Source organism: Acinonyx jubatus, chromosome E4, assembly GCF_027475565.1.
Source record: "Acinonyx jubatus isolate Ajub_Pintada_27869175 chromosome E4, VMU_Ajub_asm_v1.0, whole genome shotgun sequence".
Lineage (NCBI taxonomy): Eukaryota > Metazoa > Chordata > Mammalia > Carnivora > Felidae > Acinonyx > Acinonyx jubatus.
In genome coordinates, this window is record NC_069395.1 from 46,740,050 (window position 1) to 46,767,975 (window position 27,926).

At 36.8% G+C, this 27,926-nt stretch overlaps 1 protein-coding gene and 1 long non-coding RNA gene across 2 annotated transcripts; one reads left to right on the forward strand and one right to left on the reverse strand.

The window, feature by feature from the left end:
* The first annotated feature begins 19 nt into the window (after positions 1-19).
* On the forward strand, positions 20-27,576 carry LOC113603810 (uncharacterized). The gene is made up of 4 exons (XR_003425519.2): positions 20-115; positions 14,623-14,707; positions 23,603-23,778; positions 26,462-27,576. It is a non-coding gene; the product is annotated as an uncharacterized LOC113603810 (long non-coding RNA).
* PTGS2 (prostaglandin-endoperoxide synthase 2) lies at positions 20,007-27,716 on the reverse strand. The gene is made up of 10 exons (XM_015063273.3): positions 27,523-27,716; positions 26,693-26,809; positions 26,428-26,571; positions 25,386-25,529; positions 24,733-24,914; positions 23,950-24,033; positions 23,596-23,842; positions 23,025-23,311; positions 22,309-22,456; positions 20,007-22,164 (listed from the first exon to the last, which is right to left on the reverse strand). Exons 1-10 carry the CDS (start codon positions 27,572-27,574, stop codon positions 21,755-21,757), a joined length of 1,815 nt encoding a protein of 604 aa, XP_014918759.2. The 5' UTR covers positions 27,575-27,716; the 3' UTR covers positions 20,007-21,754.
* Positions 27,717-27,926: the final 210 nt, after the last annotated feature.

A 27,926-nucleotide genomic window follows, 5' to 3' on the forward strand; every position in this document is an offset into this window, starting at 1 on the left:
TGCAAATTTCTGATGCAAACCTGGATCTGCTCATTTTAAAGCTCATTCCAGCTATTCTGCTGTACTTCCGGAGTATAATCTGATTTAAGGAGTGGAAGAAGATAAGGCCGTAGAGGTAAGCAGTCTTCAGATTGTCAAAGATTTTGTATACCATATATAGTAGATGCTTATATATTTTATCTGTCTGGTTTTCCCTCCCCTTCCTGCTCAACTATCCATCGTAGTATCTTCTCCCCAGGGCTGGGTTGGGTATCTGATTTGTACCTAGCCTGTCAGAGTGACTCATTCATTCCTCTAGATACGTGATTGAGCCAAAAATGAACATGTGATCCCAGCCAGGCCAACCAGAGGCTTTCATTTTGGAGTTTTTTATTGAAATTAGAGAAGAGGATTTCTCTTCTGGGTCTTGGAGATGGAAGTATATAATTAGGAAATACCCATCAACCATCTTTCTTGCCACATGGAAAAACTAGTCCACAATGGGAAAAAAATAATTTGTGCATAATACTCTTCATTGTCAGTCAACTCAGGAATGCTTTGTGATGTACCCCAGAGCAGGGGTGGGAAGACAGAATGCATGTTATTTTTGTATATTTACATTAGGCATATTAATATTATGTATCTTAATATAAAGTCAAAGACTTGTAAATTGGTAGAATCTCTCAATCAACAATAGGTTTCCTAAAAAATTCAATATCTCTATTCTAGGCTGTTTGTACATTAAGACAGTCCTCCATCTGGACTGAAGACTTGCATCCACTATTCTTCCTCTCCTCCCAAACTCATACCATTAAATCAACAAACAGAGAGATCCTTCTCTTTACTAAGTCAGCAGAAACAGGACAGAAGAGATGTCGGATGCTGTGATTTATAAGAATTAAAAGAGTAGAAAGATCCACAATGTGTAATCAGTACGTGTCACACCTCTGTTCAAAGCTCCCAGAGACTCTCTATCACATTTAGGATAAATCCAAAGTCATCACCATGGCCTATGAGGTCCTAGATGACCAAGCCTATGTCTTCCTTTCTGACCTCATCTTCTATCAGTTTCCTTCTTGCCCAACTCCACTCCAACTGGGCTCTTGCTGTTCCTCAAATACTCCAAGCACCCTTACTTCAGAATGTACATTCTGTTTCCTCTTTTTGAAACACCTTTTTCTCAAATACCCACATGGCACTCTCAACTTCTTTCAAGTCTCTGTTCAGATGTCACCAAATCATTGAGCCTTTACTGCCCTCCCTAACTAAAATAACCTACCCAAACTTGTGTGCTTTCTTTATAGTACTCGTCACTACCTATTTGTTTCTTTGTTAATTATGTGTCCACCCTCACTGAAATGTATGCTCCATAAAAGCAAGGAGTCAAATGCTTTGGCCATTGCAGTATCCCCCACACCCTCTGGCACATAGTAGTGAGTGCTTGGTTACTAATCTTTGATTGGATAAATGAATGTAATTTGACATTTGTTGTGACAGTGTGCTAATAATTGATTTGTAATGATTACCGAAGTATTCAGAGTTCCTTGAGTCTTTCTATTCTTTTTTTTTTTTCCAACGTTTTTTATTTATTTTTGGGACAGAGAGAGACAGAGCATGAACGGGGGAGGGGCAGAGAGAGGGAGACACAGAATCGGAAACAGGCTCCAGGCTCTGAGCCATCAGCCCAGAGCCTGACGCGGGGCTCGAACTCACGGACTACGAGATCGTGACCTGGCTGAAGTCGGACGCTTAACCGACTGCGCCACCCAGGCGCCCCTCTATTCTTTTTTTTTAAAAAATATTTATTTTGAGAGAGACAGAGAGGGAATGTGCACGCACATGTGCATGCACGCAAATGGGGGAGGCCAGAGAGAGAGGGAGAAAGAGAATCCCTAGCAGGATCCACACTATCAGTGCAGAGCCAGATACGGGGCTTGATATACATATACATACACATATGCACATACATCTATGGAAGTTGGAGACCCAGGAAAGCCAGTTGTGTAGTTTGAAAGACTGAGAACCAAGGGAACCAATGCTGAGCCGAAATCAAGGGTCAGACACTCAATGGACTGAGCCACCCAGGCACCTTGAGTCTTTTTGTTCTTAAATTAATATCACTAAACATTTTCCTTTTCTAAAATTGGTCATGCACATACACATATAACAGGTTTAAGAACCACTGGTTTTGTAGAAGTGTAAACATAGTTAAGATCACTGGTGATTAAATGAAGGATAAAATTGAGGGAGATAACATTATGAACAGAGTGTTGTAACTCAGGCTTTGAATGAAGAAATACTGAATTAGACAAGTGAAAATGGGTAAAAGTACATATTAAAAAATTTTAGGTAGTAATATTAGCAGAACTTGGAAAATGTCTTTCACGAGTGAGTTAAAGGGAGTAGTTAAAGGTGACTCCATATTTCTAGGTTGGGTGAATGGTTGATGATAATGCTACCAAATGAGAGAGAGAATACAAGAGTGGTGATGTGGAGATAGTGATGATCATCAAGTTAGTTTTGATAAGGCTGACTTGAGATAATGGTGAAGAAGACATCTAAGGAAATATGGTCAGCAGACCATCAGACATATGAGGCTGAAGGTCAAAGGCATGGTCTGCAGATTTAGATTTTGGTGTCATGTCCAACAATTCCAGCCTGTGAACATGCCCCCAAATGAAACCATCATCATTCCTCCCAAATTACCCTTGCTTCTCCTTCTGTGTTACCTCTAGAAGATTATATTCAGTTTCCACCCTCTTATAAATGAAAAATATGTGAAGTAACTTTTTTAAATGCATTTTTAAAAGTAATCTCTACACCCGATGTGAGACTCAAACTCATGACCCTGAGGTCAAGAGTCAGGTGCTGTACTGACTGAGCCAGACAGGTGCCCCTAAAGTAGCTTATTTTTAAATTAACTATAATTTTACTGATATTGCAAATGCACAAAACTTGCTTATCAAATAAGTCACAAAGAGAAGAACTGTCTCTATCTGAACCATTACTACTCCCCTGAAACAACCTGTTTTAGTTCTTAGTTTTTAATTTTAGGATTAATCTTTAAATTTCTAGATATACTGGGGTGCCTGGGTGGCTCAGTCATTTAAGCGGCTGACTCTTGATTTTGGCTCAGGTCACCATCTCACGGTTCATGAGTTCAAGCCCCACACCAGGCTGTGTGCAACAGTGAGGAACCTACTTGGGAGTCTCTCTCTCTCCCTCCCTCTTTGCCCCTACCCTGCTTGCATTCTCTCTTAAAATACATAAGTATTTTAAAAAATAAAAATAAATTTCTAGATATGATACCATTTCTTGGTTTATCAATTTTATACATTTTCTATTAATTTCTTATAGTGCAGATAAGTGTTTTGCTCTCTTATTTTCTGTTTATCTCTTCTCCCATCATCCTAATCTAACTTTATCACAATTTGTGGTCACATCAACAGAATGTTCACATTATTGTGACTATATAAAAACTCAGAACCAAGCAGTGTACTTACAGCTTAATCAGCTTTTCTTGTCTGGCCCAAATTTAGTTTTTCTTTCAAATTTACTTAGCTTTTTCAGTTGCTTAGTTTTTAGTTTTCTTGTTTTTAACATCTGTGCTCCGTTTTGGCAAATATTCTGTTTATCAAATTGCTGTCTCAAACATAACAGATAATCTCTCAATTCCATAGGTTTTCTGGAGACAACCCCCAAGCCCTTTGTCATCTTGTTCCAATTTAAGCAGTTGCTTCTAGACCTGCTGAATGTCTCATCCTGGCTCTTTAAGATTTATCATCAAAAGTGGAACTGAATTTTGTCACTTTTCTATTTAGGCTACCTAGTTTAACAAGACCTACTATATTCCTCTTTCTTGTTTTATGCCCTTATTTTAACTGTAGCAATCATCCAATAGTTCCTTATAACGGACTACTTAAGAGGTACATTTTTTTTTTTCACTTTATTTTTTTGGTACTTGCATGTCTGAAAAAAAACCTCATTTAGCCTCACACTTAACTGGAATTTGGCGAGCTACAGAATTTCATCATGAAAATAGCCTTCCCTCAGGATTTAACACGTATGTTTCCACTGATTCCTGGTGTCTACTGCTGCTGTTTCTGAGAAGTCCAATGCCATCTCTTTTTTTCTTTCAATTGTAACTTAACTTTCCCTTTTTCTCTGGATACTTTTAGGTTCTCTTCTTTCTCACTAGTGTTCCAAAATTTTGTAACACTATAGTTTGAGATTGTTTTCAGGCTGGTACTCTTTAACCTCTTTTTCACTATAAGACATTTTATTTATAATTTAAAATTTATAAAGTAAAATTCTCCTATATTTTAAAATTTCTTTTATTTATTTATTTTAAGAGAGAGACAGAGGCAGGGAGGGGTAGAGAGAGACAGAAAGAGAGAGAAGGAGAATCTCAAGCAGGCTCCATGCTGCCAGCACAGAGTCTAATATGGGGCTCGAACTCATGAACTCTGAGACCATAACCTGAGCTGAAATCAAGAGTTGGACGCTCAGCTGACTGAGCCACCTAGGCACCTTCCTATATTTTTCTTTTCTCTTTGCATACCTCCCACGTACTAGAAGTTGGATCTCTTGGACTTCTCTAATTCTTTTATCTTTTATTTCCCATTTCCCTCACATATCTTTTATTATCTTGAGTTTAGCTTTCTACATATAGTGAATTATTTACTATTAGCATCATGTGTTTAATTTCTACAAACTTTTTTATTTGATGATTGGTTCATTTTAGAGCATTATTTTTTAAGAAAGTCAGAGTTTCTTATCTGAACATATTAATTAAAGTAGGGGTTTTGCTAAGGGAGGGTTGGGGAGTGAGCCAATTGATGTCCTGTTTATCTGTCTACCCTATGCCACCTGCCTTCCCTGCTGCATCTTAGCTATTAGTTTGTAAAGAGTTTTCTGTCACTGAACTGCTGAGGCATTGAAGGCCCAGATGGGAAGTGCAAAGCTCTCCAATTAGTGGAATAGAATGTAGACCCTCACAGTGAGGGAGTTTTCATCGAAATTTAAAATTATAAGCAATAAAGGATTCATGGTTTTGAATTCATACAAAAAGAAACAAAATTTCTGTTCAAGTTACAATAATATTGCAATGTCCCTATATACCAAAGTATTAGGAATAGTTATCTCTGGGTGGTGAGAATGTATGATCAGAAAGAAAGGAAATTCAAAAGAAGATTGACTGACTGAAATAAAATCGAGGAATAAGGGTCTACATGAAGTAGGAATGTAATGAGGTATGAGTTAAGGTGGGAGAGAAGTACAGAAGTCAGTGGAAATATCATGGGTTAAATTTTCTGAGCTACTACAGAGCTAGATGATAATGGTTGCTTTGGAAAGTGGTGGATGGTGGCTGAAATGGAGTAATACTGAAAATCATAGATCACTGAATGGGTTAGCTGCACAGTCCTTATAATCTTCAAGAGCTTTGATGGGGGAGAGGTGCAGATGTGCAAGACTCTGAGCCGTGTATCAAAATCCTTAAGGTCTAATTAAGGATTGTCCAAAGATAATGTGGATGAAGGAGTTGGCAGACCATACCTGTAGGATTTGCTACTTTATTCAAAGAAATAGCCCATCATACTTACCTGTGACTAAAACAGGCTATTTATAAATGGCAACTCTTAGGATCAAGCTAGGAAGAATCATATTTTAAACAAAGCATTATATTTCTCCTCTGTTTAGCTTCATGGTAGATGTATTTTGCAGTGCTGAAAATCTCTACTTTCTTACTAAACTGCTCTTTAGTATTTCAAACTCTTGATTTGTGTGCATACCTAATTGTACCAATGAATTCAGGGTAAAGGAAGATGAAAAGGTGGGGAGGGACTTGGAGTCTAAGAAATATTATAAGTCCCCTATTGATTTACAGAAGTCTTTCAGTTGTTTACATACCAACTGATTGTCTTGTCTGCCCCAGGTCTGGCTGACCCACTTCCTGGTTTGATAAAGATTGCGTGGAAGCCAGGAAAACATTGGCAAGATTAGTCAGATTCATTCAGAGGAAGTTACTTAAGAACTCATTTTATTTATGTTCCTTTATAAATATTTCCACACCCACCCTTTACCTAAAGTGTTCACACTGCAACCCCTCAAAACAAAACAAAACAAAAACAAAAACAAAAAACAAAAAAACCCTAGAGTTATAATGAAAACAAATTTATATTCTGGTTCTCCATGGGTGGTCCTGTGTTTGTGATCAGTGCCTACAATTAGTGCAGATTTTAGGACTGGCTTTTTTCCTCTCATAACATGCAGTAAAAGTAATCCTGCTAGTATACCCCTCCCTTTAATCCTGAAGTTCAATTCTTCTTCTGATTCCATAGTCTTTTAATATTCCTTCAATGTTTTTATAATGCTTATTTATTTATTTTTGAGAGAGAGAACGAGTGTGTGCATGCACAAGCGGGGGATGGGCAGAGAGAGAGGGAGACACAGAATCTGAAATGGGCTCCAGGCTCTGAGCTATCAGCCCAGAGCCTGACATAGGGCTTGAATCCACCAACTGTGAGAACATAACCTGAGCTGAAGTCAGAGACCTAACTGACTGAGCCACCCAGGCGTCCCTTCCCTCAATATTTTGTAAACACTAGGATTCGGCCTAATGGGATTCAGGAGTCCATATGGTTTGAATAGGGTGATTAATTGCTTTAAGTTACGAAAACATCCAGGGAGATCATTTGCTACCAGAATTCTTTCAATTCCACTGGCTTGTAGTCCCCTAAATTCATGGAAATACAGACTGATTTTCCTATGTAATACACACACATACATACATGTATATGTACATACTTTTTTAAAAAGCAATTTTTAACTCTGCAAATTAGAAACTTAATAGTCTGCTGATATCCCCTCAATATTACAACTATATTTTTCTCCTTGATAAAATAAAAGTTTGAGTTTCGTAATAGAATTGCAGATTCAGGGGATTTATATTCATACGGTGCCCTGGGGATGTGATTTCCCAGTGGGTCAGAGTTCTGTTTTACCTTAAAACTGTATCAGTAATGCTGCAGACACATTTTTGCTTGTCAAGTCACCCCTTTCTGAACTACACAGAGCACATCCCTTTGGTTGATATATTCTCTTTGGTAATTTAGAAGCATCAAATAGGACACAAGTGTCTTTCACATTTCATCACATTTAATGATATTTCTAGGCCCTGGCTTTCTTGTTTCTGAAAGTGATTTGTACAGGTAGCAAATTTCAAACAGTAAGCATGAATTTTGTAGCAATATTTCATAGATTCTTAGATGCACACTTATGTTTGCATTTTACATGCCAGAAACTAGTATGTATTTTATTATTGACAGCATCTTACAATTAACTGGCACATTTTTCATTTTCTTGGTTATACATAAAATAATGGTTCATCATTGACTGCATAGCATCTTAGGTTCTATGAAATATGGTAGGTATTAGAAGGTAGTCTTTATTTCCAATACTTGCATCTCTTTTCAGTATCTCTGGTTCTTCAAAAATTTTGGATGTTACAGAGTGTGATAGTTAACATCTTATGTCAACTTGACTGGCGCTGATTAAATATTATTTCTGAGTGTGTATATGAAGGTGTTCCCAGCTGAAATTAGCATTTGAATTGGTGGACTCAGTAGATTGCCCTCCCTCATGGGGGTGGAATCATCCAATCTGTTGAGGGCTTAAATAGAACAAAAAACCGAGGAAGGAGGTATTTGCCCCTTTATATTTCTGTCTGCCTGCTTGAGTTGAGTAATCTCATCTCATCCTCTCTGGCCTTTAGACTGGAATTTACACCATCAGCTTCCCTGGTCCTCAGACCTTTGGAATCAGATTGAATTACACCATGGGCTTTCCTGGGTCTCTCCAGGAAATATATATATATTATATATTATATTATATATAAATATAATTAATATAAATATATTATATTATATATATAAATATATATGTATATAATTTCCTATTAGTCTCTGTCTCTGGCAAACCCTGACTAAAACAGAGAGGACATAAATTTGATTCACAAAAACTTGGATACATTATTATTGTTATAAGACTTGCTGTTTTGGGAGAGTAAAGCCATTGGTATCATGTCTTGCCAAGCATCATCAGCATATGTACTTCTTAAAGATTTATATGTTACAGAATGTCCATATCTCATTACAACAATGCAGAATTCCTTTCTAGTTTTACTCCTTTCTCATATAATTGAGAAATAGGGCATCAACCTGTTCCTACTTTAGAAATGTTTATTCTCAGAAGATCTATCTATGTACTGAGACTGTACAACTTCAGCTCTGGATAGAATTACTTTAACAGAAATAAATTATAATATTATATGGATAACTTTTGCTCAGAAGTTTTCTAAGCAACAATCATTTTTGGACAATCTCTGTCTTTTGTCAAACTGTTCCCTAGCCCATCACAAATTACGCTGTTCAAAACCACTAACTTAATGAAAAATATCCTGAAAAACTGCTGTCAAAGAATAAAGTTAGCTTAATTTTTTTTCTTTCCTTTTTCTTTTTTGTTTTTTGCTTTAGTCTCCGTTATTAGTTTTCATCTGTTTATTATTAACTTTTTTCTATCATTTCTTTTTTTTAAATTTTTTTTTTAACGTTTATTTATTTTTGAGACAGAGAGAGAGCATGAACAGGGGAGAGTCAGAGAAAGAGGGAGACACAGAATCTGAAACAGGCTCCAGGCTCTGAGCTGTCAGCACAGAGCCTGACGTGGGGCTCGAACCCACAGACTGTGAGATCATGACCTGAGCCAAAGTCAGACGCTCAACGACTGAGCCACAGGCGCTCCTATCGTTTCTAATTGTTGTAAGCAGCATCAGATTATCCTTGGGAGAGGCACCTGGGTGGCTCAGCCGGTTAAGCGTCCGACTTCAGCTCAGGTCATGAGCTCACAGTTTGTGGGTTCAAGCCCCACGTGGGGCTCTGTGCTGACAGCTCAGAGCGGAGCCCAGAGCCTGTTTCAGATTCTGCATCTCCCTCTCTGTATGCCCCTCCCCCACTCGTGCTCTGTCTCCCTCTGTGTCAAAAATAAATAAACATTTAAAAAAAATTATCTTTGGGAACATGTTGAGTTTAAATCAATTAATATGACTACAAAAAATTTTACATAAAGCATATGTAAATTTATATATCACCCAATTTATAATGAAACTTTTATAATAGGACAAAACAAAGTCAAATTATTTTTCTAACAAATTAAATTATATAAATATTGAATAAAATTGTACACTTGGACACAGTTAACATTTTGTTAATTTTTTTCAACAAACTTAAGAGGTGCTTTTTGCCTTTAGAACAGAGCAGTGTGCCTTCTTTTACCTCTTTTACTTTTCCTTCTATTATTTTTGTACGTAGTTATAATTCGAGTCAGGAACATTTGACACAATTTTTCTATTGATTCTTATGAATATGATTTTATAACTAGTGGTTTTATAATTTCCGTATGAAATTATGTTCTTTTTCTATTTTATGTGAGAAAATAGACACTATAAAATTATCAGTATCTTGCCCTATGAAGATAATGGCAACCAAATGTTTTATTTATTTATTAAATTATTTTTTGGGAGAGCATAAGCAGGGGAGAGGCAGAGAAAAGGGGACAGAGGTTCCAAAGCAGGCTCTGCCTGATAGGCTGACAGCAGTGAACCCGATATGGTGCTTGAACCCACAAACCACAAGATCATGACCTGAGCCAAAGTTGGACATTCAACTGACTGAGCCACCCAGGTGCCCACCCCCATATGTTTTATTTTGAGTGATATAGTGAATGTCCATGATAGATATTCTACAGGCTTACTACTTTATTCACGAAGTTGAACAATTTTTGTCATTGGATTGGAAATGTTTTTTTTAATAAAATTAAAGTTTATTTCTTTTTAAGAGAAAGAGAGTGTGAGCAAGGGAGGGACAGAGAAAGAGGGAGACAGAGAATCCCAAGCAGGCTCCACACTGTCAGCCCAGAGCCTGATACAAGGTTCGATGTATGTGAGATCATAACCTGAGCTGAGATCCACAGTCAGATGCTTACCCAACTGAGCCACCCAGGCGCCCCTAGATTGGAAAATTTTTAATGAAAGTTTTCTACCTAAAATTAAAAAAAAAAATTTAGAGAGGTGAACATGTAATTGTTGAAACCATTTTACAACACAAAAGTTGTGGCATGGTTCAAGGATGTGTTTTCAGTGATTTAAAAATCTTTTGTTTTTAGATTTATTGTCTCATAATGCAAAGGAAAAAAAGGATTTTAAGATAACTATCAAGTAACTGAAAGAGGAGGCACCTGATAGAATATTTGTTAAATGTGTTCATTTTATTGGTACATTTTCCGTAAAAATAATCTTTTTTTTCAAGTTATCGTATTTTCCTTCATTTAAGACATTAGAATGTCCTAACCTAGCCATGACTGTGGATGCAAGAACAATCCTGTTCTTCAACTTTTTGATTACAAATGACAAGGAATAGAGGTGCCTGGGTGGCTCAGTTGGTTAAGTGACCAACTTCAGCTCAGGTCATGATCTCGCTGTTCCTGAGTTTGGGCCTCCTGACTGGCCCTCTGCTGACAGCTCTGTGTCTTCCTCTCTCTCTACCCCTCTCCCACTTGTGCTCTGTCTCTCTCTGTCTCTCTCTCAAAAATAAACATTAAAAAAATTTTTTTTAATTAAAAAAAAGGCCAAGGAAAGATAGTGATTCACATTGCTATATTCAGACCACTGTGTTAAAGTGATACATTCAAAGGCATTTTAAATGATGCATCCTTCTTTCTAAATAATTAATCAATATGGCACAATTTTTTTTCTCATTGGTAAAGGTATATTCAGAGACAGTAAAGTCTACCAAATATAGGAAACCTAATATGGGACACCCCAAGGAATAATTTTGCAAAAGATGCAAGGTATGCCCATCTATAGTTGCTTCTTGGGCCTAGATTTGACTAAGTAGAGATTCATTCCATTATGGAAATAGGAACTATACTAAAATCTTGGGGTTTTTCCAACTGTATTAGTCAGCTTGGGCTGCCATAACAAAATACTACAGACTGAGTCTTTTAAACAACAGAAATTTATTTCTCACTGTTCAAGGTCAAAGTGCCAGCCAAGTCGGTTACTTATAAAGGTTCTCTTCCTGGTTTATAGAAGGCCACCTTCTCACTTAGCAATACGCATTTAAGGTTTGTCCATGTCTTTTCATGGCTTCATATCTCCTTTCTTTTTAGCACTGAATAATATTCCACTTCTGGATGTACCAACTAGAGATAATCCTATTAGATCAGGACCCCAACTTCATGACTTTGTTTAACTTTAATGACTCACTTAGAGGCACCATCTTCAACTATAGCCACACTTGGGGTTAGAACTTCAACATACGGATTTGGGGAAGATACATTCAGTGCATAACAGCACCCCCCTCACTTTATAAACCAGAAAAAGATCCATAGAGAATGATGGGAAACTCAAGATTAAAAGAGACCTAAAAATTATGAAGATAAAGCTTTCCTTTGGTGTTTTCTACCAAAAACCTTTTAAATAACTTGTTAAGTAAATTCATGGGAAAACTTGATTCTCAGTTGAAAGCATTTTCTGGGACATTACTACCTTCTCTCCTTGTATATGTCTCTTCAGTCTTTTCTAAGTTGTTACAGATTCCCTTCTACTACAGAAGAATCCACTGCCCTAAGATTCTTAACTTGGGTCATGTTCAAGAGCTTAAAGAACTATTTGAAACTGTATGACAATTTTTGTGTTGTTCCTATTTTTTTATTTTAGGTGCATAGCTTTTATCAGATTTAAAAACGGTCTATGACAGCACTATGACAGACTATGGTAAGACTCTATCTTACCAGAGTGATGTAGTTTTCTGGTTTGAAAGTCTCTTTTGAGGGTAGATGTGGCATATCCACTCAAAAAAAAGCTAGTAAGAGGTATTTTGGATGTTCAAAGTACTGAGCTTCATGCTAAGAATAGAAAAATGAATACCATAATTCTGTAATAAAGACTCAGTAAAATACAGAATAATAAGGAAGAGTTGAAGAGAGGTAAATTTATTGAACACACAATTTTTTTCTGACTCTAAAAACTTTTTTTTTTTAATTTCACTATGCCCAGTTTGACTTGCCTCCTTCTGAACCTTATTAAAGCTGCAGGATATTGGGCATGAAGTATCTAATCAGTTTTTTCTCATTATGAGTTGACATTATGTTGGGGAAAGGATGAAATTTAGCAGCGTTGCACTTATTTTGCAAGTGGACAAGTGGAGGCTTTCATTTTCAATTTTTTTTTAAATTGAAGTATAGTTGACACATAATGTTACATTAGTTTCAGATATATAATAGTGATTCAACAACTCTGTACTATGCTATGCTCACCACAAGTATAGCTACCATCTGCTACCATGCAATACTATTGACTATATTCCCTGTGCTGTGCCTTTTATCCCATGACTTATTCATTACATAACTGGAAGGCTGTATCTCCTACTGCCCTCACTCCCCTTCACCCACATTGCCCATCCTCCCCTCTGGCAACCATCAGTTTGTTCTCTGTATTTATGGGTCTATTTCTGCTTTTGGTTGCTTTGTTTATTCGTTTTGGTTTTTAGATTCCACATACAAGTAACATTGTATGATATTGTTCTTTGTCTGACTTATTTCACTTAGCACAATACCCTCTAGGTCCATCCATGTTGACACAAATGGCAAGATCTCTTTTTTATGGCTGAGTAATATTCCACCATGTATATATACACATCTTCTTTATCCATTCATCTATCGTTGGACACCTGAGTTGCTTCCATACCTTGGCTATTATAAATAATGCTACAATAAACATAGAAGCTTTCATCTTCAATTTTAATTTCAAGAAAGAAATTCTACATTGTTCTTTAAAATCTCCTCCAATTCATACACATAGACTGGGATTGATCTGAAAGAGAAATAGCAGAGAGTGAGCCTAAAGGTAAGAAAGATGATCAACTCTACAGCCAGTTTTTGCAGCAAGAATCCAAAAAAAGGGGAAATCTCTGAAGAAATTCAATTCACTGATGATTATATGAGCTTAAAGATTATACTTAAAGCAAATGTGTAAGATAAGACCTAAGACAAATAACAAGGGCTTTGAAGCAAGAAGCACATACCCTCCCAGTCTATGTGGGATACAAGAAGCAGGTCCAAAAGGGACCATAACATTAACATGTACTAGAAAGAGACTGAGTTCGACATGCAATATACAATTTGTTGTACAAATCCTTCTTGACTTATAATGTGATTACATCCGAGAGCTGTAGCTCACTGCTGCTGCCTAGCATCACAAGAGAGCATCGCTCAGGAAAATATCAAAATTCATAACTTGAAGTACAATTCCTCGTGAATGCACATCACTGTTGCACTATCATAAGGTTGAAAAATCATTAAGTTGAATCATTGTAGGTGGGGGACCATCTGTATGTATCTATGTTGAGTAATTTATATACATACTTCCCAGTATAGGAGGTGGGTCCCATTACTCCCCATCTATTCTTCTCTGTCCTCAGCAACTACTATGTTAGTTTCCTACAGCTGCTGTAACAATTCGAATTTATTATCTCACAGAGCTATAGTTTGGAAGTCCTAAATGGGTCACACTGAGCTAAAATTGAGGTGTGCCTTCCTTTCTGGAGGCTCTAGGGGAGAAGAGGTTTTCTTGCCCTTTCCAGCTATACAGGCTTCCCAAGTTCCTGCATCCTTGGTTCTCTTCCATCTTCAGTAATAGCTGGTCAAGTCTTATATTGCATCACTCTGACACTGACTCTTCTGCCTCCTTCTTTCACATAAAAGGTCTCTTATGATTACATTAGGTAATCCAGGATGATCTCTATTTTAAGGTCAGATGATTAGCAACCTTCATTCCATCCACAGCCTTTGTTATGTAATATATGACAGATTCCGGTAATTAGTACTTGGACAACTTTGGGGAGGTGGGGGGCATGATTCTGTCTACCACAACTACCAAGGTAAAAAACACTTTAAGTAATGTTTCTTATAATAGTATGACAGGATAGACATTTCCTGAGCTGTAAACCTTCTTATACCCAGTCTCTTATACCCATTAAACTGACTGAGAAAGCAAGAAGTATATTGTTACTACAGGATGTGTAGTTATTAAGTTAACTTAGGAGTCAGATGTGAGATGATGTAGCCTTCTCTAAACTGAAGAAAATGAAACTCAGAGAGATTTCTGATTCTTCATGTCACAGAAAGTCAATGTTAAAACCTCAAATTACTTCCACTGTTTCTGATTTATTTTCTCAGTGCAATGCTATCATTAACATTATTTATTATATAAATGGAGAAATTAAAAAAAAAAAAAGAGGGGGCGCCTGTGTGGCTTAGTCAGTTGAGTGTCCGACTCGTGATTTTGGCTCAGGTCATGAGGGGTTGTGGGATCGAGCCCCAGGTGCGGCTCCATGCTGAACGTGGAGCCTGCTTGGGACTATTTCTCTTTCTCTCTTTCTCTCTCTCTTTCAAAAGAAAAAAAAAAGAAAAGAAAGAAAAAAGTAAATAAAAATAAAAAACAAATAACCAAAAACCAAAAAAAAAAAAAAGTCATTTGCCTAGAGTTACAGTAGGCATAACTGTCTCCATTTTACCTTTTTAAAGGTGAGGAACATGGGACTCTTAGTAACCACACTGCTGACATTGGAAGAGCCCAGGTTCGCCTGACTGCAAAGTCCATGCCCTGGCGGTAAGCATCTAGCCAGTCCACCACCATGTTATTATCATCAGGAATGTGAAAAGTCATGTTCTTGACTTGTAAGATCTCAGTAATTTAGTCTAGAAATTCACAATTGTTTTATAATTCCCATGAATATCTCTGGCTATTTCAAGTGATGCCATAAATTTTTAAACATAAAATAGAAGTCACGTTCTGAGTTAATCTATTTATGCTAATTCACTTTATTAAGAATATTTTTGATACATATCACCTTTTAAATAATTAAAGAGAATTAATACGAGATAAGGGGCAGCCACAGCAATCTATTTGATGTTCAATTCCCCAAAGTTGGAGCTTTAATACAATTACACTGTTTCTGAGATTCAAAGGCTCTCATTCTCTGTCTTTGAAGCAGGCTTCTTCCAACTTAAACAGCGTTTCAGTAGCCTGATGTTTAGCACATTACTCAATAGTGTTGTCAAGTCTATATAAAATACACCATGAGAATGTTACAGAAAATTTACATTTTAAGTGGTAGGTTTCAGGGTGTGGGTGAGAGAAACATTCTTCCCCTTTGCATCATCTCCAACTGTTTTTTGCTTACAGAGAAAGATTGTTTACCCAATTGGCCTTTCTTCTGGCTTCTTTCTGAGTACTGTGTAAGTGGAAAACACTCCTTCAAGAGCATGTAAAATATACCCCACCCTGTGTTTTGTGAATGTTGTCATCATGCGCAGGTATTGAGTAATAGCCAGGGAAAGTCACGCTATGATGCTTCTACATCACCTATTAGGAACAATCAGGAACATGAAAGAGCAAGTGAGTCTCTCTGGACAGGGTTCACTTGCAGGAAGACACAGAGGCAGGGGAAGTGGAAGCATTAGAGGCTGAGGCACAAGACCAACTCGAATCTTAAACTTCTTTCGTTTGGTTTCAGTGATGAGACATCTAGGAAACAAATTGGGAAGTAAACTGAAGATAACTGTTCCTGTGATCTTTATTTTATCAAATAACGATCTTTTCTCTGAAGTTTTTCCATGGCTTCAGCTCAAAGGCAATTTGACCGTTTAGTTTTCTGAGTGAATTTACGTAGAATGCTGAAATAAATTTCGCTTAATTTAGGCATTTAAATTAATTATTATTATTATTTTTTAAACATGTATTTTTCTTAATGTTTATTTATTTTGAGAGACGGAGAGTGTGTGTACAAGTGGAGGAGGGGGAGAGAGAGAAGGAGACAGAGAATTCCAAGCAGGCTCCGTGCTGTCAGCACGGAGTCCCAGGAGGGGTTTGAACTCACCAACTGTGAAACCCAGGGTTGGAGGCTCAACCAGTGGTGGAGCCACACAGGCGCCCTGCATTTAAATTAGTTATTACAGTGAAAGCAATCCGATCACTTTTGAATGCCAATTATTGAGAGTCCTTGAAGTAATGACTTATGTCTGAATTAAAAAGCAGTAAGTGATTTATCAAACTGTTTACTGTTTATCTTAAACAACTCCCCTCTACTTCATAGCCAGACTGTGGCTAAGCTCTGTAAAAGTTTGAGTCCTTAATAGTACATTGGAATTGGAGATGGAATTGGGGAACAATTGTTATTTCTAATCTTTCTTTTTTTTAACCTCAGCTTTGTTGATAACTATAGGAAATAAAGCAGCTCTGGGTTTCCTAAGTCTGTGATATTAAGTTTTTGAAATACAATTATTAAATAAGTTCTAACACATGTCGAAGATATCTATGTCTATATACAGTAAAACTTTGGATTGTGAGTAACTTGTTCTGAGAGTGTTCCGCAAGAGAAGCAAACATTTCTAATAAATTTTAACTTGATAAACAAACGATGTCTTGCAATACAAGTACTATGTGAGAGAGAATTTTACTTTCCCAGCTTGGTTGGGTGTCCACTCTAGGATAATCTATTGTCCTAGGATAGGGCAATCCTATTGTCTAGGATAAGGGTTAGGAAAACTAAATGATATAAAAATGGCCTATAACCCTATTCTTGCCACCAAGAATAGCATCACATCTCTTCCTTTTTTCTTTTAACTTTTTATTTTGAGATAACTATAGATTCATACGATGTTTCAAAGAAATGTACAGGGAGGTACCATGCAACCTTCATATCACCTCCTCTAATTTTGACATCTTACATAATTATAGTCCAATATCAAAATCGGGAAATTTACCTTGGTACAACCCATGGATCTTATTCAGATTTCCCCATTCATACATGTATTTGTGTGAGTGTGTGTGCATAGTTCTATGCCATTATGGCACATATGTAGCTTTGTGTAACTACCACCTCAATCAAGTTGCAAAAATATTCAATCAGCACAAGTCTCCCTCATGCTACCCTTTTATAACTATAGCTACCTTGAAATTTCTAATCTAGTAACCACAGATCTGTTTTCTTTCCTTATAGTTTTGTTATTTCAAGAATGTTATATATAGAGAGAATCATAGAATAGGTAACTTGAAAGACTGGCTTTGTTTTTTTTCATTCACATAACTCCTTTGAGTTCCATCCAACTTGTTTTATGTATCAGTAGTTGTATTTGTTTTGCTGCATAGTACTCTATGATATGGATATACCACCGTTTGCCCCGGTTTGTTTAACCATTAACCTTTTGAAAGATATCTGAATTATTTTGCCTGGGGCTATTATGGATAAAGTTGCTATGAACCTTCATGTAGAGACTTTTGCATGATTTTTTTCTGGGATAAATGCTCAAGAGCACAATTACTGGATTGTATAATGTGGTAGGTAAAATAATCGTCCTTCAAAGAGTTCCATGCACCAATCCCTAGAACTTGTGAATATGTTACTTTACATGACACAAAGGACTTTGTATATGTGGAAAAAAATTATGGATCTTGAGGAAGAGAGATTTTCCTGGGTTACCTTCATGCGCCCAAAGTGATAAAAAGTGTTCTTATGGGAGGGAGGCAAGAGGATCAGGGTCAGAGATATTAAAAGATGATGCCCTTCTGGCTTTGAAGATAGAGAAAGGGAGCATGAGCCAAGTAATGTGGGTGGTTTCTGGAAGCTAGAAAAGGTGAGAGACAGATTCTCCCCTAACGATTCTAGAAGAAACACAGCCCTGATGACACCTTGATCTTAACTCATACAATCTATTTCTTACTTCTGACCTCCAGCACTATAGATAATAAATTTTTGTTGTTTTAATCCATGAAGTTTGTAGTAATTTGTCATAGCATGAATAGAATACTAATATACGTGGTAAGAGAATTTTTAGTTTTAGAAGAAACTGCCAAACTATTTTTATAGAGTGGATATTTTGCTTTCTAAGATCTTACTCTTCCTTCAAGAATCAACACATATTCTGCTTCTTTCATGAAGCCTACTCTTAAGCACTTATTGAGTATTTTGTGATGTCTTTTAAGTATCAGACACTGTTCTGAGAGCAGTGAATGATGCAAACCAGGTTGTTACTTTCTTGGACATGAAATTCTAGTGATGGGACACAGATAATAAGTAAACATACAAATCAAGGTAATAACAGAAATAAATGCCAGAAAGAAGATGAAAGAGCTTTAGTAGTTGCTTTAATTTAGGTGTTTGGAGGAGGCCTTTCTAAGAGGGGAAATTTGAGCCAAGATTTGGGTGTTGAGAAGGATCCAACCATGTGGAAATATGAAGAAGGAATTTTCTAAACAGGGGCAACAGCTTGAGAACCCTTGGTGGTAAGCTAATCAGAAAAAAGTTGTGGTGGGAACACAGTGAACAAGGGTAGGAAATTATGGTAGATGAGATTGGGTAGTTAGGCAGGGGACTGATCACTGAGATTTTCTAGGATATAGTTAAGAGTTTGGATTTGTCCACTGTGTAATAGGAAGTCACTCTTTTTCAAATAGGAGAGGAACACGATCTGATGTATGTTTGAAAATGACCAGTCTCATTGCTATAAGGTAAATGGTTTGGAATGAGGCAAAGAATAAAAGAAGGGAAACCAATTGAGAGATAATTGCATCAACTAGGTTGGTAGTATTGGAGTTAGAGAAAGGGTGACAGGTGTAGGATTTGTTTGTGGGTTAGAGTCAACAAGATTGCTGCTGGATTGGCTAAGGGCATTATGAAAAGAGAGGTTTTTGCTTGAGAACAAGAAGATGGTGGTATACCTAACTTTTGAAGATTATTATTTTGGGTATATGGTGCCAAGAGGGCAGAGATTATAAAATAAGCTATTAAATTTATGTAGTTGAGTGGATAGGTTGTCATTGACAGTTGGGAGATGGGTTCTACAGCCATAAATTTGGGAGTTATAATTAATGTCTCAATTTATGAGTGTGTATGGGATTAACCCAGATAAGGGCAGATAAAGAGGGGGATCAAGACATTTCAATTTATACAATGGAGGATGAAGAGATTTTTTTTAAAAAATCTGAGTAATAGCACTCCATGAAGGTGGAGAAAGACCAGGAGAGTATCAGACCATGAAACCAAGGAAAAAAAAATCTTTCACTAAGGAAACTGTAGGCATTTGCATTGAATGCTAGTAAGAAGTCAAATAAACCGATTAGGAGGATGGCTGAAATGACGTTGCACCAGTAAAGTACAATAGAGGGAGAGAATGAAGGAGGGAATATAATGATGGGCAATGGAAACTGAGCTCGATGCCTACGGAAGGAAATGAGATAAGTGGGGTAATGAATAGTGATGAGGTCAATGGATCAGTAGGCTCAGTGAAGTTAGAGTTATATGTTAAAGTGTGAGTGTTGAAATAGGTGAGCTAGAAGGTGAGTCAAGGAAGATGCTTGAAACCAAGATTTTGGAAATGGTACAGCAATTGATGATAAGATCAACGTATGGATAATCATAGGAAATGGTGGAAGAAGGTATCACAGGAATGAAGAAGGTTAAGGAAGAGAAAAGCCAGGCAGGATTAAGTAGGTGGTCCATGTAGATATTACCAAAATATCAACATTAGGAGTACAACAGAAGTCCATCAGCCAGGTATTAATGATTTGCCCAACTGAACATAACATCCCCCTCTTTGAACTTCCTTTTAATTTTGTACCTCCTTAGCAATTTTGTCTTCTTTTTGCTTTTGGTGTACTTGGTTTTCTTCCCTTCTTCTAGATTAGGCAATGAAAACAAGTTTGGTGCTATCTCCTATAGCACAAAGCACACATTTTCCAATTCAGTGTTGCAATGAACAAGAATAATAAATAGTGACCCTAGAAAGTCTCTCTCTGAGGGCAGAACCATTTCGTTAAGGTTCAGTCTAGTTTGGAATAGATAGGAGAATGCAAGACAATGGTTTAAGTGCGGCGCTTTAGAGAAATCATATGTCTTATGACAAAGATATATGGAAACAGTCAAAGTTTATTGTAGAAGAGATTTTTCCATTCTTAAATAGTATAAAAATAAACAGGCATTTGTTTCAACAGTTACATTTGACATTAAGTTAATTTAAATACACATTTGTCTTAGGCACCAGAACCTTTGTATATTATATTCCAAATTCCTAGGTTTGGTCAGCAGGTTGATGTCAATAAAAAAAAATTTTTTTTTAATCAATGAAGTTAACAGTTTTTAATACAAGCCCTTCTAATATTGACCATTTCTTTATTAACTATAAAATTTTTAAACATAAAATCTTAAAAAATCCCCTGAGTTATTTCCTTTAATGAAATCTCAATTTCTCTACCTAAAAGACATGCTTTTGCAATTATTTACAAATACTGATGTCATCTGTAATCAGTGCTTGATTTAAAAATATTAAAACTCACAGTGCTTTGCACACATCTCCTCAGTAAGTTATAGCTGAATGAATTAATGAAGGATCCACAGGTCCTTCAAAAAATGTATAAAAGGTCAGTCTTGTGGTGTATCCAGGCTAATGAGACACAGTGTTCTCTGTGGGCTGGTGTGTGGGTAAACCTTCCATATTTCATTATACCAGAGTTGGGTTGCTGAAAATTTATTCAGAAATTTTAATCTAATAATTTTTCTTGTAGTTTACATAGTAATTCAGAGAGTTAATCTCAAAGAAGATATACTGATTCTCACATAATGAAAAAAAAAATCAATGATTGCAGCCTAAACCTAGTTTATAATAACGTCCTAACAAGACATAAATAATAATCCTCAATAAATTAAGTAGTATACAGTACCAGCAAATGTCAGCTGACAATGAGATGTGGAAAAGAAGAAACATGTTCTTCCTGGGAACTATTCAGGAATTGTTTGGCTTTGTTTTTCAAGAAGAAAGGACATTCATTAGAATAGAAATACAACTTTCCTCTATCAAGAACCCCCTGCAGTTCTCTGTAATGCGTTCAAAGCCTACATGTAAGCCTACAAAGAGGCTTCTTCCATTACACTTAGTTAAAATTAACTATAAATAAAGTTCTCTGCTTTTCACTTAAAATAAGTGTATGTCCTTTTGTAGAGGCTTTTATAAGGGCTGTTTTTTTTTTCTCTTTCATTTTTGTTAAGAGGAGCTAAGTTACTAGTAGTCCTGAGTTGAGGTTTTCCTGAAAACTTGCAAAAGTTCAGATACGAAAATATAGACAGAGGGAAAAGATAAGAAAGAAAATAGAGTCCACCGAAAGATGAACTCAGATCTTAAAATCAAGAAAACAAAATAGAAGGAGTAAACTGATCAGAAGAGAGTTTCTCCCAGTACAATGGCTAACAGAAGAAAAGAAAAGGAACAGGTGCAGGTAGTTGCTTCTAATGCATCATGGAGGATACACTGGAAATCCCAGGGTATACACTGGAAAAAAAACTTGCAGCATTTTGCCATCTTGGACCAGCATTTAAATGTCCAAACAGCTTTGCTTTTGTTATTATAAATAATTTAAACTGAAATTCAAGTAAAAGGATGTCAAACTCATTTCCCATCAGTTTATAAAAAAGAATGAAAACTGTTTTCCCCTTTAACCTGAAGGAATGACATCTTTAAAGCAGTGACATGAAAATCTTCACAAGTATGACCCCTTTCTCCTTAACAGAAGATGTTAAGTAACATAAGGAGTTTAACATAAATATTAAATAATTAAGTTAAAAGAAATAGTCCATATAAATAAATAAATAGGATTAATACCCTTCTACAGTTCAGTTGAACGTTCTTTTAGCAGTACTGTGGGATTGATATCATCCAGTCCAGAGTGCGAAGAGCTTGCATTAATGGTGACTGTTTTGGTGAGCTGTGGATCTTGAACACTGAATGCAGTAAAAGGACAGCCCTTCACGTTATTGCAGATGAGAGACTGAATCGAGGCAGTGTTGATGATTTTAAAACCTACTTCTCCACCAAAAGTGCTAGGCTTCCAGTAGTCAGGAGAACATATAGGATTACCCATAAGTCCTTTCAAGGAGAATGGTGCTCCCATTTCTACCATGGTCTCACCAAAGATGGCATCAGGGCGAGGCTTTTCTACCAGAAGGGCAGGATACAGCTCCATGGCATCAATATCACCATAAAGTGCTTCTAACCCCGCAGCCATTTCCTTCTCTCCTGTGAAGGTGACAAAGACAGATATACAACCAATGTAAAACTTTACCAAAAAAAAGTTTTAATCCTTTTAATCCTTTGCTCAATTTGCTTTCAACTTCTCTATTGTTTCCATTTGACCCTTGATTCTTTTAAGAAGTTTCTCACCTGTGAGTTCTTCAAACGATGTATAGGGCTTCAGCCGAAAGCGTTTGCGATACTCATTAAGAGACTGGTACTTCATCTGTCTGCTCTGGTCGATGGAGGCCTTTGCTACTTGCTGCACTGCAGCTGGAACATTCCTACCACCAGCAACCTATGGAAAATGAATTAAGTTACAGGACAAAACTTTTAGGCATATTTATGGTGATTTCTGTCTTAAAAACATTCATTCCTTGGGTACAAAGTAGATAAGACTGATGTTCCCAGCTGAGACCTACACTATCCAATTTAGAAATTTTATTTCTAGGGGTGCCTGAGTGGCTCAGTGGGTTGAGTATACAGCTCCATCTCAGGTCGTGATCTCACAGTTCATGACTTCAAGCCCCACGTCGGGCTCTCTGCTTTGGATTCTCATACTCTGCCTTTCTCTTTCTCAAAACTAAATACACATTAAAAAAATTAAGGAATATTTATTTCTATGATCTATAGATTGTATAATTATAGAAAGTTTTTGAAAATATATTTAAGGGATGACTGCATATTTCTATTTGATAACTGTAGACTACAAGTTCAGACTTTTCAAAAAAAAGGTAGGCTTCTTTTTCAAGAAAAGAATTGACTAACAAAATAATTACTCTTTCAGTAAATTTAAGAAAAATCATTTCAGTGGCAGAAATTCTAGTTACTAATCCTTTGTTTCATTTTTCAATAATAAGGCTTACCCTGCCAGCAATTTGCCTGCTGAATGATTCCACGAACTGGGTAAGCCCATGTTCCAGTAATATAGAGTTGTTGTAGACAAACTGCTGGAAATTGTACTCCTGGTCATCTATTTGCAAGGTGTCAGGCAGAAGGGGATGCCAGTGGTAGAGTGTGTTAAACTCAGCAGCAATACGGTTTTGGTATTGGAATTGTTGGTTGAAAAGCAGCTCTGGGTCAAACTTCAGTTTGAAGTGATAGCCACTCAAGTGTTGTACATAGTCTTCAATCACAATCTTAATGGTTTCTCCTATTTACACAAAACAAAAAAATTAGAGCATTAATCCTCTGGTTACCAACTTTCAAGCAGCTGAAATGCAATTCTGTTAATCCAGTATTCACTTGTATTTTTTCCTTTATACCATCCAAACAAAAGGTATTTCTATTACCAATCATGCTCAAGGATTGAATTCATCTGGAGCATGTGATTTTACATTGACTACAGTCTCCCAGAACTACTTAAAACATATCAAAGGTAACTAGTTGTCTCTGGGGAAGAGGGTTTTATTTAAATTCACTTCTCTTCTTGTTTACCTATCAGTATTAGCCTGCTCGTCTGGAACAACCGCTCATCATCCCATTCTGGATGCTCCTGTTTAAGCACATCACACACTCTGTTGTGTTCCCGCAGCCAAATTGTGGCGTACATCATCAGACCAGGCACCAGACCAAAGACCTCCTGGCCCACAGCAAACCGCAGGTGTTCAGGAACATGAGGTGGGTAGATCATCTCGACCTGAGTATCTTTGACTGTGGGAGGATACACCTCCCCATCGATTATCTAAAAAAATAACAGTAATAAAAATGTCAAATTTTAACCACTACAGATTCTAAAATATGGGTAAGTGGTGACTCATCATTAATTCTTAATACTCAAATGGCACACACCTGGTATTTCATTTTTCCATCCTTGAAAAGGCGCAGTTTATGCTGTCTATCCAAAGTTTCACCATAAACATGACTTAAGTCCACCTGGAAGATTATGGAAAAATTTTATTTGTTACCGTTGAAGTTCTACAAAGTGTCTGTAATATCATTTATCATTAAATAGTTTGATAAAATACCTATTTTTCTCACAGCCACAAAATACTAAATTAATTCGTTTATCCACTGACACCACAAACCTATATATGTCTCTTGTGTTTAAAGATATTTGTATCTCATATGGAGGCTATAAGTATATAATATGCTTTACTATAAGTGTATGGTATTTCTTTTAATAAGCATCAGAAAATGTATTATTAATATAAAATTCTTACTGATAAATTGAAACTGTGTCATTGAATTCCAAGGAATAATAATGCAGCAAAAATCTCATAATAGCAGCATAATCAGGGTACCAACAAAAGTTTGAAGAGACAAGTTTTTACAGTGCTAATATTTTAAACTAAAAATATAAGAGCCAAATTACAAATAATAATAACATCTGTATGTATGTATGTGTGTGTGCATGTGTGTATTTTTACTAAGCCAGTGAATTAAAATGGAAATTCCATTAATACACATTTCTGGAATAGAAATTCCATTTATAGACAGGGGATTTTTTAAAAAGAGGGGTAATTATTTGGTGTAGCATATATATATATATATATATATATATATATGTATATGGCCTTTAATATTAGCACTCAGTATGATTTTTGCTATAATTCCAATTTAATTCTGTCTTACCCCATGGCCCAGTCCTTTGGTGAAAGCTGGTCCTCGCTTATGATCTGTCTTGAAAAATTGATGGGTGAAGTGTTGGGCAAAAAATGCAAACATCATATTTGTGCCTTGGGGGTCAGGAATGAACTTTCTTCTTAGAAGAAATTTTTCCACAATCTCTTTTGAATCAGGAAGCTCTTTCTTGCCTGAAAAGTGAGAAAGCTAAGATAAGAATTCATCTACATATTAAGGAAGCAGATAGTAAATGGGGACTTGTGGGAGAAATACAATTGTGAACAGGGTTATAATGCAAATGGAAATTCTAAGATACAGGGAACACCTTATTGAATGATGTTATCTATTTTAACTAGTATTTTAACTAGTATTAATGAAAGAATTTGAAAACATGAAGACATTACACCAAAATGCCCATTCACTTTCATAGGATAGTTTACAGAAAGTCACACTCTCAAAAAAAAAACAAAACAAACCAATCAAACAACAACAATAAACAAAACAAAAACCCTCCACAGATACCCAATAAGAAAGCAAAAAAAAAAAAAAAAAAAAAAAAAAAAGTGCTTTTATTAACAAATTACAGTTCAGTGTTGAATTTTTTAGGTAGCAATCTAGTCCCTATTGCAATGAACACCTCTCTACCCCCCCTACACACTCACCTTTCACACCCATGGGTGTTGGGCAGTCATCAGCCACAGGGGGAAGAGCTCTGGTATAATAGGAGAGATTGGAAAAGGCTTCCCAGCTTTTATAGCCATAGTCCACATTGTAAGTTGGTGGGCTCTCGATCAAATGTGACCTGGCTGAAATTTTCAAGAAAACAAAAATTTTGTTTTAATTTTTCCCATACTCAAGACACACCAACGTTCATTTTTACTTAAAATGGGCAAAGTGGCACTAAAGACTGAACTGAATTCCAACAACCAAAGATAACCCATTGTAAAACAGTTACACTTTAAAGTCTCACTGCTGCTTGTACTAAAAAAATCAGAAAGAATGATTCATTAAAATGCACTTTGGGACACCTGGGTGGCTCAGTGGGTTAAGCTTCCACTTTGGCTCAGGTCATGACCTCCGGGTTAGTGAGTTTGAGCCCTACATCAGGCTCAGAGCCTGGAGCCTGCTTCGGATTCTGTGTCTCCCTCTCTCTCTATCCCTTCCCTGCTCATGCTCTGTCTCTCTCAAAAATAAACATTAAAAAAATAAAATAAAATGCATCTTTAATAAAGTATATATACTTTACCCAAACATGATCTAGCCATCTTGAGTTTTCAAATAATCATCTACTTACTGCATAAGAGGCCTACGAAGGAATACCTGGGCATGAAACCCACTTTAGAAATAAAGTTATTTTCTTGCTCACCCAAATCCAGATTAACCATTTATTTTAATGGATGCAATGCTATGGCCCATGGACATTTAGTAAACAAGTGGACCACACTTCCTTCATAAACTGGCAAGAGTAGTGAATTTAGAAGAGGTGTACAGGATTGTACGTAGAATTCGAAGTGAGACAGAACTTTCTAAACCAGATGAAACTGAGATGTCAATATTTTTGGCCATTAAGATAGAAGGAAAACTAAAGTCATTTTATAACAAGAATGAAAATATATTTCAGGATTAGGTTTAATAACTTAAAGTTCTATAAAGTGCATTTTTCTTTGAGGAAGCTAAAAACCTTAGAAAGGGACTTGTACTTACATGTCAACACATATTTCATAATTATATTTTGCAGGAAGGGAATGTTATTGACAATGTTCCAGACTCCCTTGAAGTGGGTAAGTATGTAGTGCACTGTATTTGGAGTGGGTTTCAGGAATAACTTTATTCTTGTCAGAAATTCAGCTGCAAAAAAGAAGGAAAAAAAAAAGGAGAGATTAACAGGACCCATTATAAGGTACTAGTTTGTAAAGTGATAACTGGATACATTCCCAGTCCCAATGAGGGCACCCAAGGGCAAACTTACGTGTTGAACAGTTTTCACCATAGAATCCTGTTCGGGTACAGTCACACTTATACTGGTCAAATCCTATGCTCAGGCATACACCTTGGTTTTGGCATGGGTTGGAACAGCAAGGATTTGCTACAATAAAAGTAAGGACAGTATATAAGTCATTCTTTAGTTTCTTAATTTTGACTTAAACATTTAGTTGTTTTACATACTATAGGTCAACTTTATATTAATAAATTCAAGAAACATACATGTAGTCATGGGAAAAGTTTTTTTAACCTGTCACATACAATGATCATAATGAAAATACCAACTCCCATTCAACAATAAGGGTAACAATATTCAACCACATTAGTCATGTTGCTAAGCTTTTTCTTAGTAACATTTTAGATGTTCAGCATTTTTAAGGAGCTCAAAAAAGTAGCACTTTCAAAATTAAAGGGTAAATTTAGGGTAAATTTCAATGTAAAAACAGCTTGTTTTTAAAATATTGATTCCTATTCTCTAATAGTAGGCACCACACACAAACATTTCACATACATTGATTGTTCCTGTCTTACCGTAATAACAATCTGCAAATTAGTATCACTATTCCTATTTAGCAAGATGAGAAACGTGAGACCCACACCGGTTAAGTAACTGGCTCATGATGATCAGAGCTTGTAGCAAAAGGTGGGATATACACCCAGTTCCCTTGGACTCCAATGGTGCAACCTCTTTACCAAGTCAAACATCGTCTCCATTCCGGGACTGTTCACAGTACCGGGAGGACCCGGGAGGTCAGAGCGGAACCTCGTCCGGGGTTACGGTACCGAGGGTTCCCCGGTGCAGGGAGCCAGACCCACCTGCACGGCAGAGCGCCAGGGCGGCGCAGAACAGCAAGGCGCGGGCAAGCATCTCGGCGGCGGGCGGAGCGCGGGAGGGCGGAGGCGTTGCCGTATTTGGGCTCCCGCGGCGGAGCTGAAGGTGGCGCTGTGCGAAGTTCCCGTGCGTTTCCTGACGCTCGCTGCAAGTCGTTTGACAACTGGAAGCTAACGGAGAGAACCTTCCTTTTATGAGTGAAAACTAAGCCCACGTGACGACATGACTGTTTCTTTCCGCTTTTTTTTTTTTACCCCCCCAACTCTCCCCCTCCCCCTGTCTACTTAATTGCGTAAGACCCGAGTGGGGGCAGGAGTTTTACCCACGCAAATGAGAAAATCGGAAACCTGGGAAGCTGCCCTCGGCTTCCCCAAGGCGGGTGCAAAGC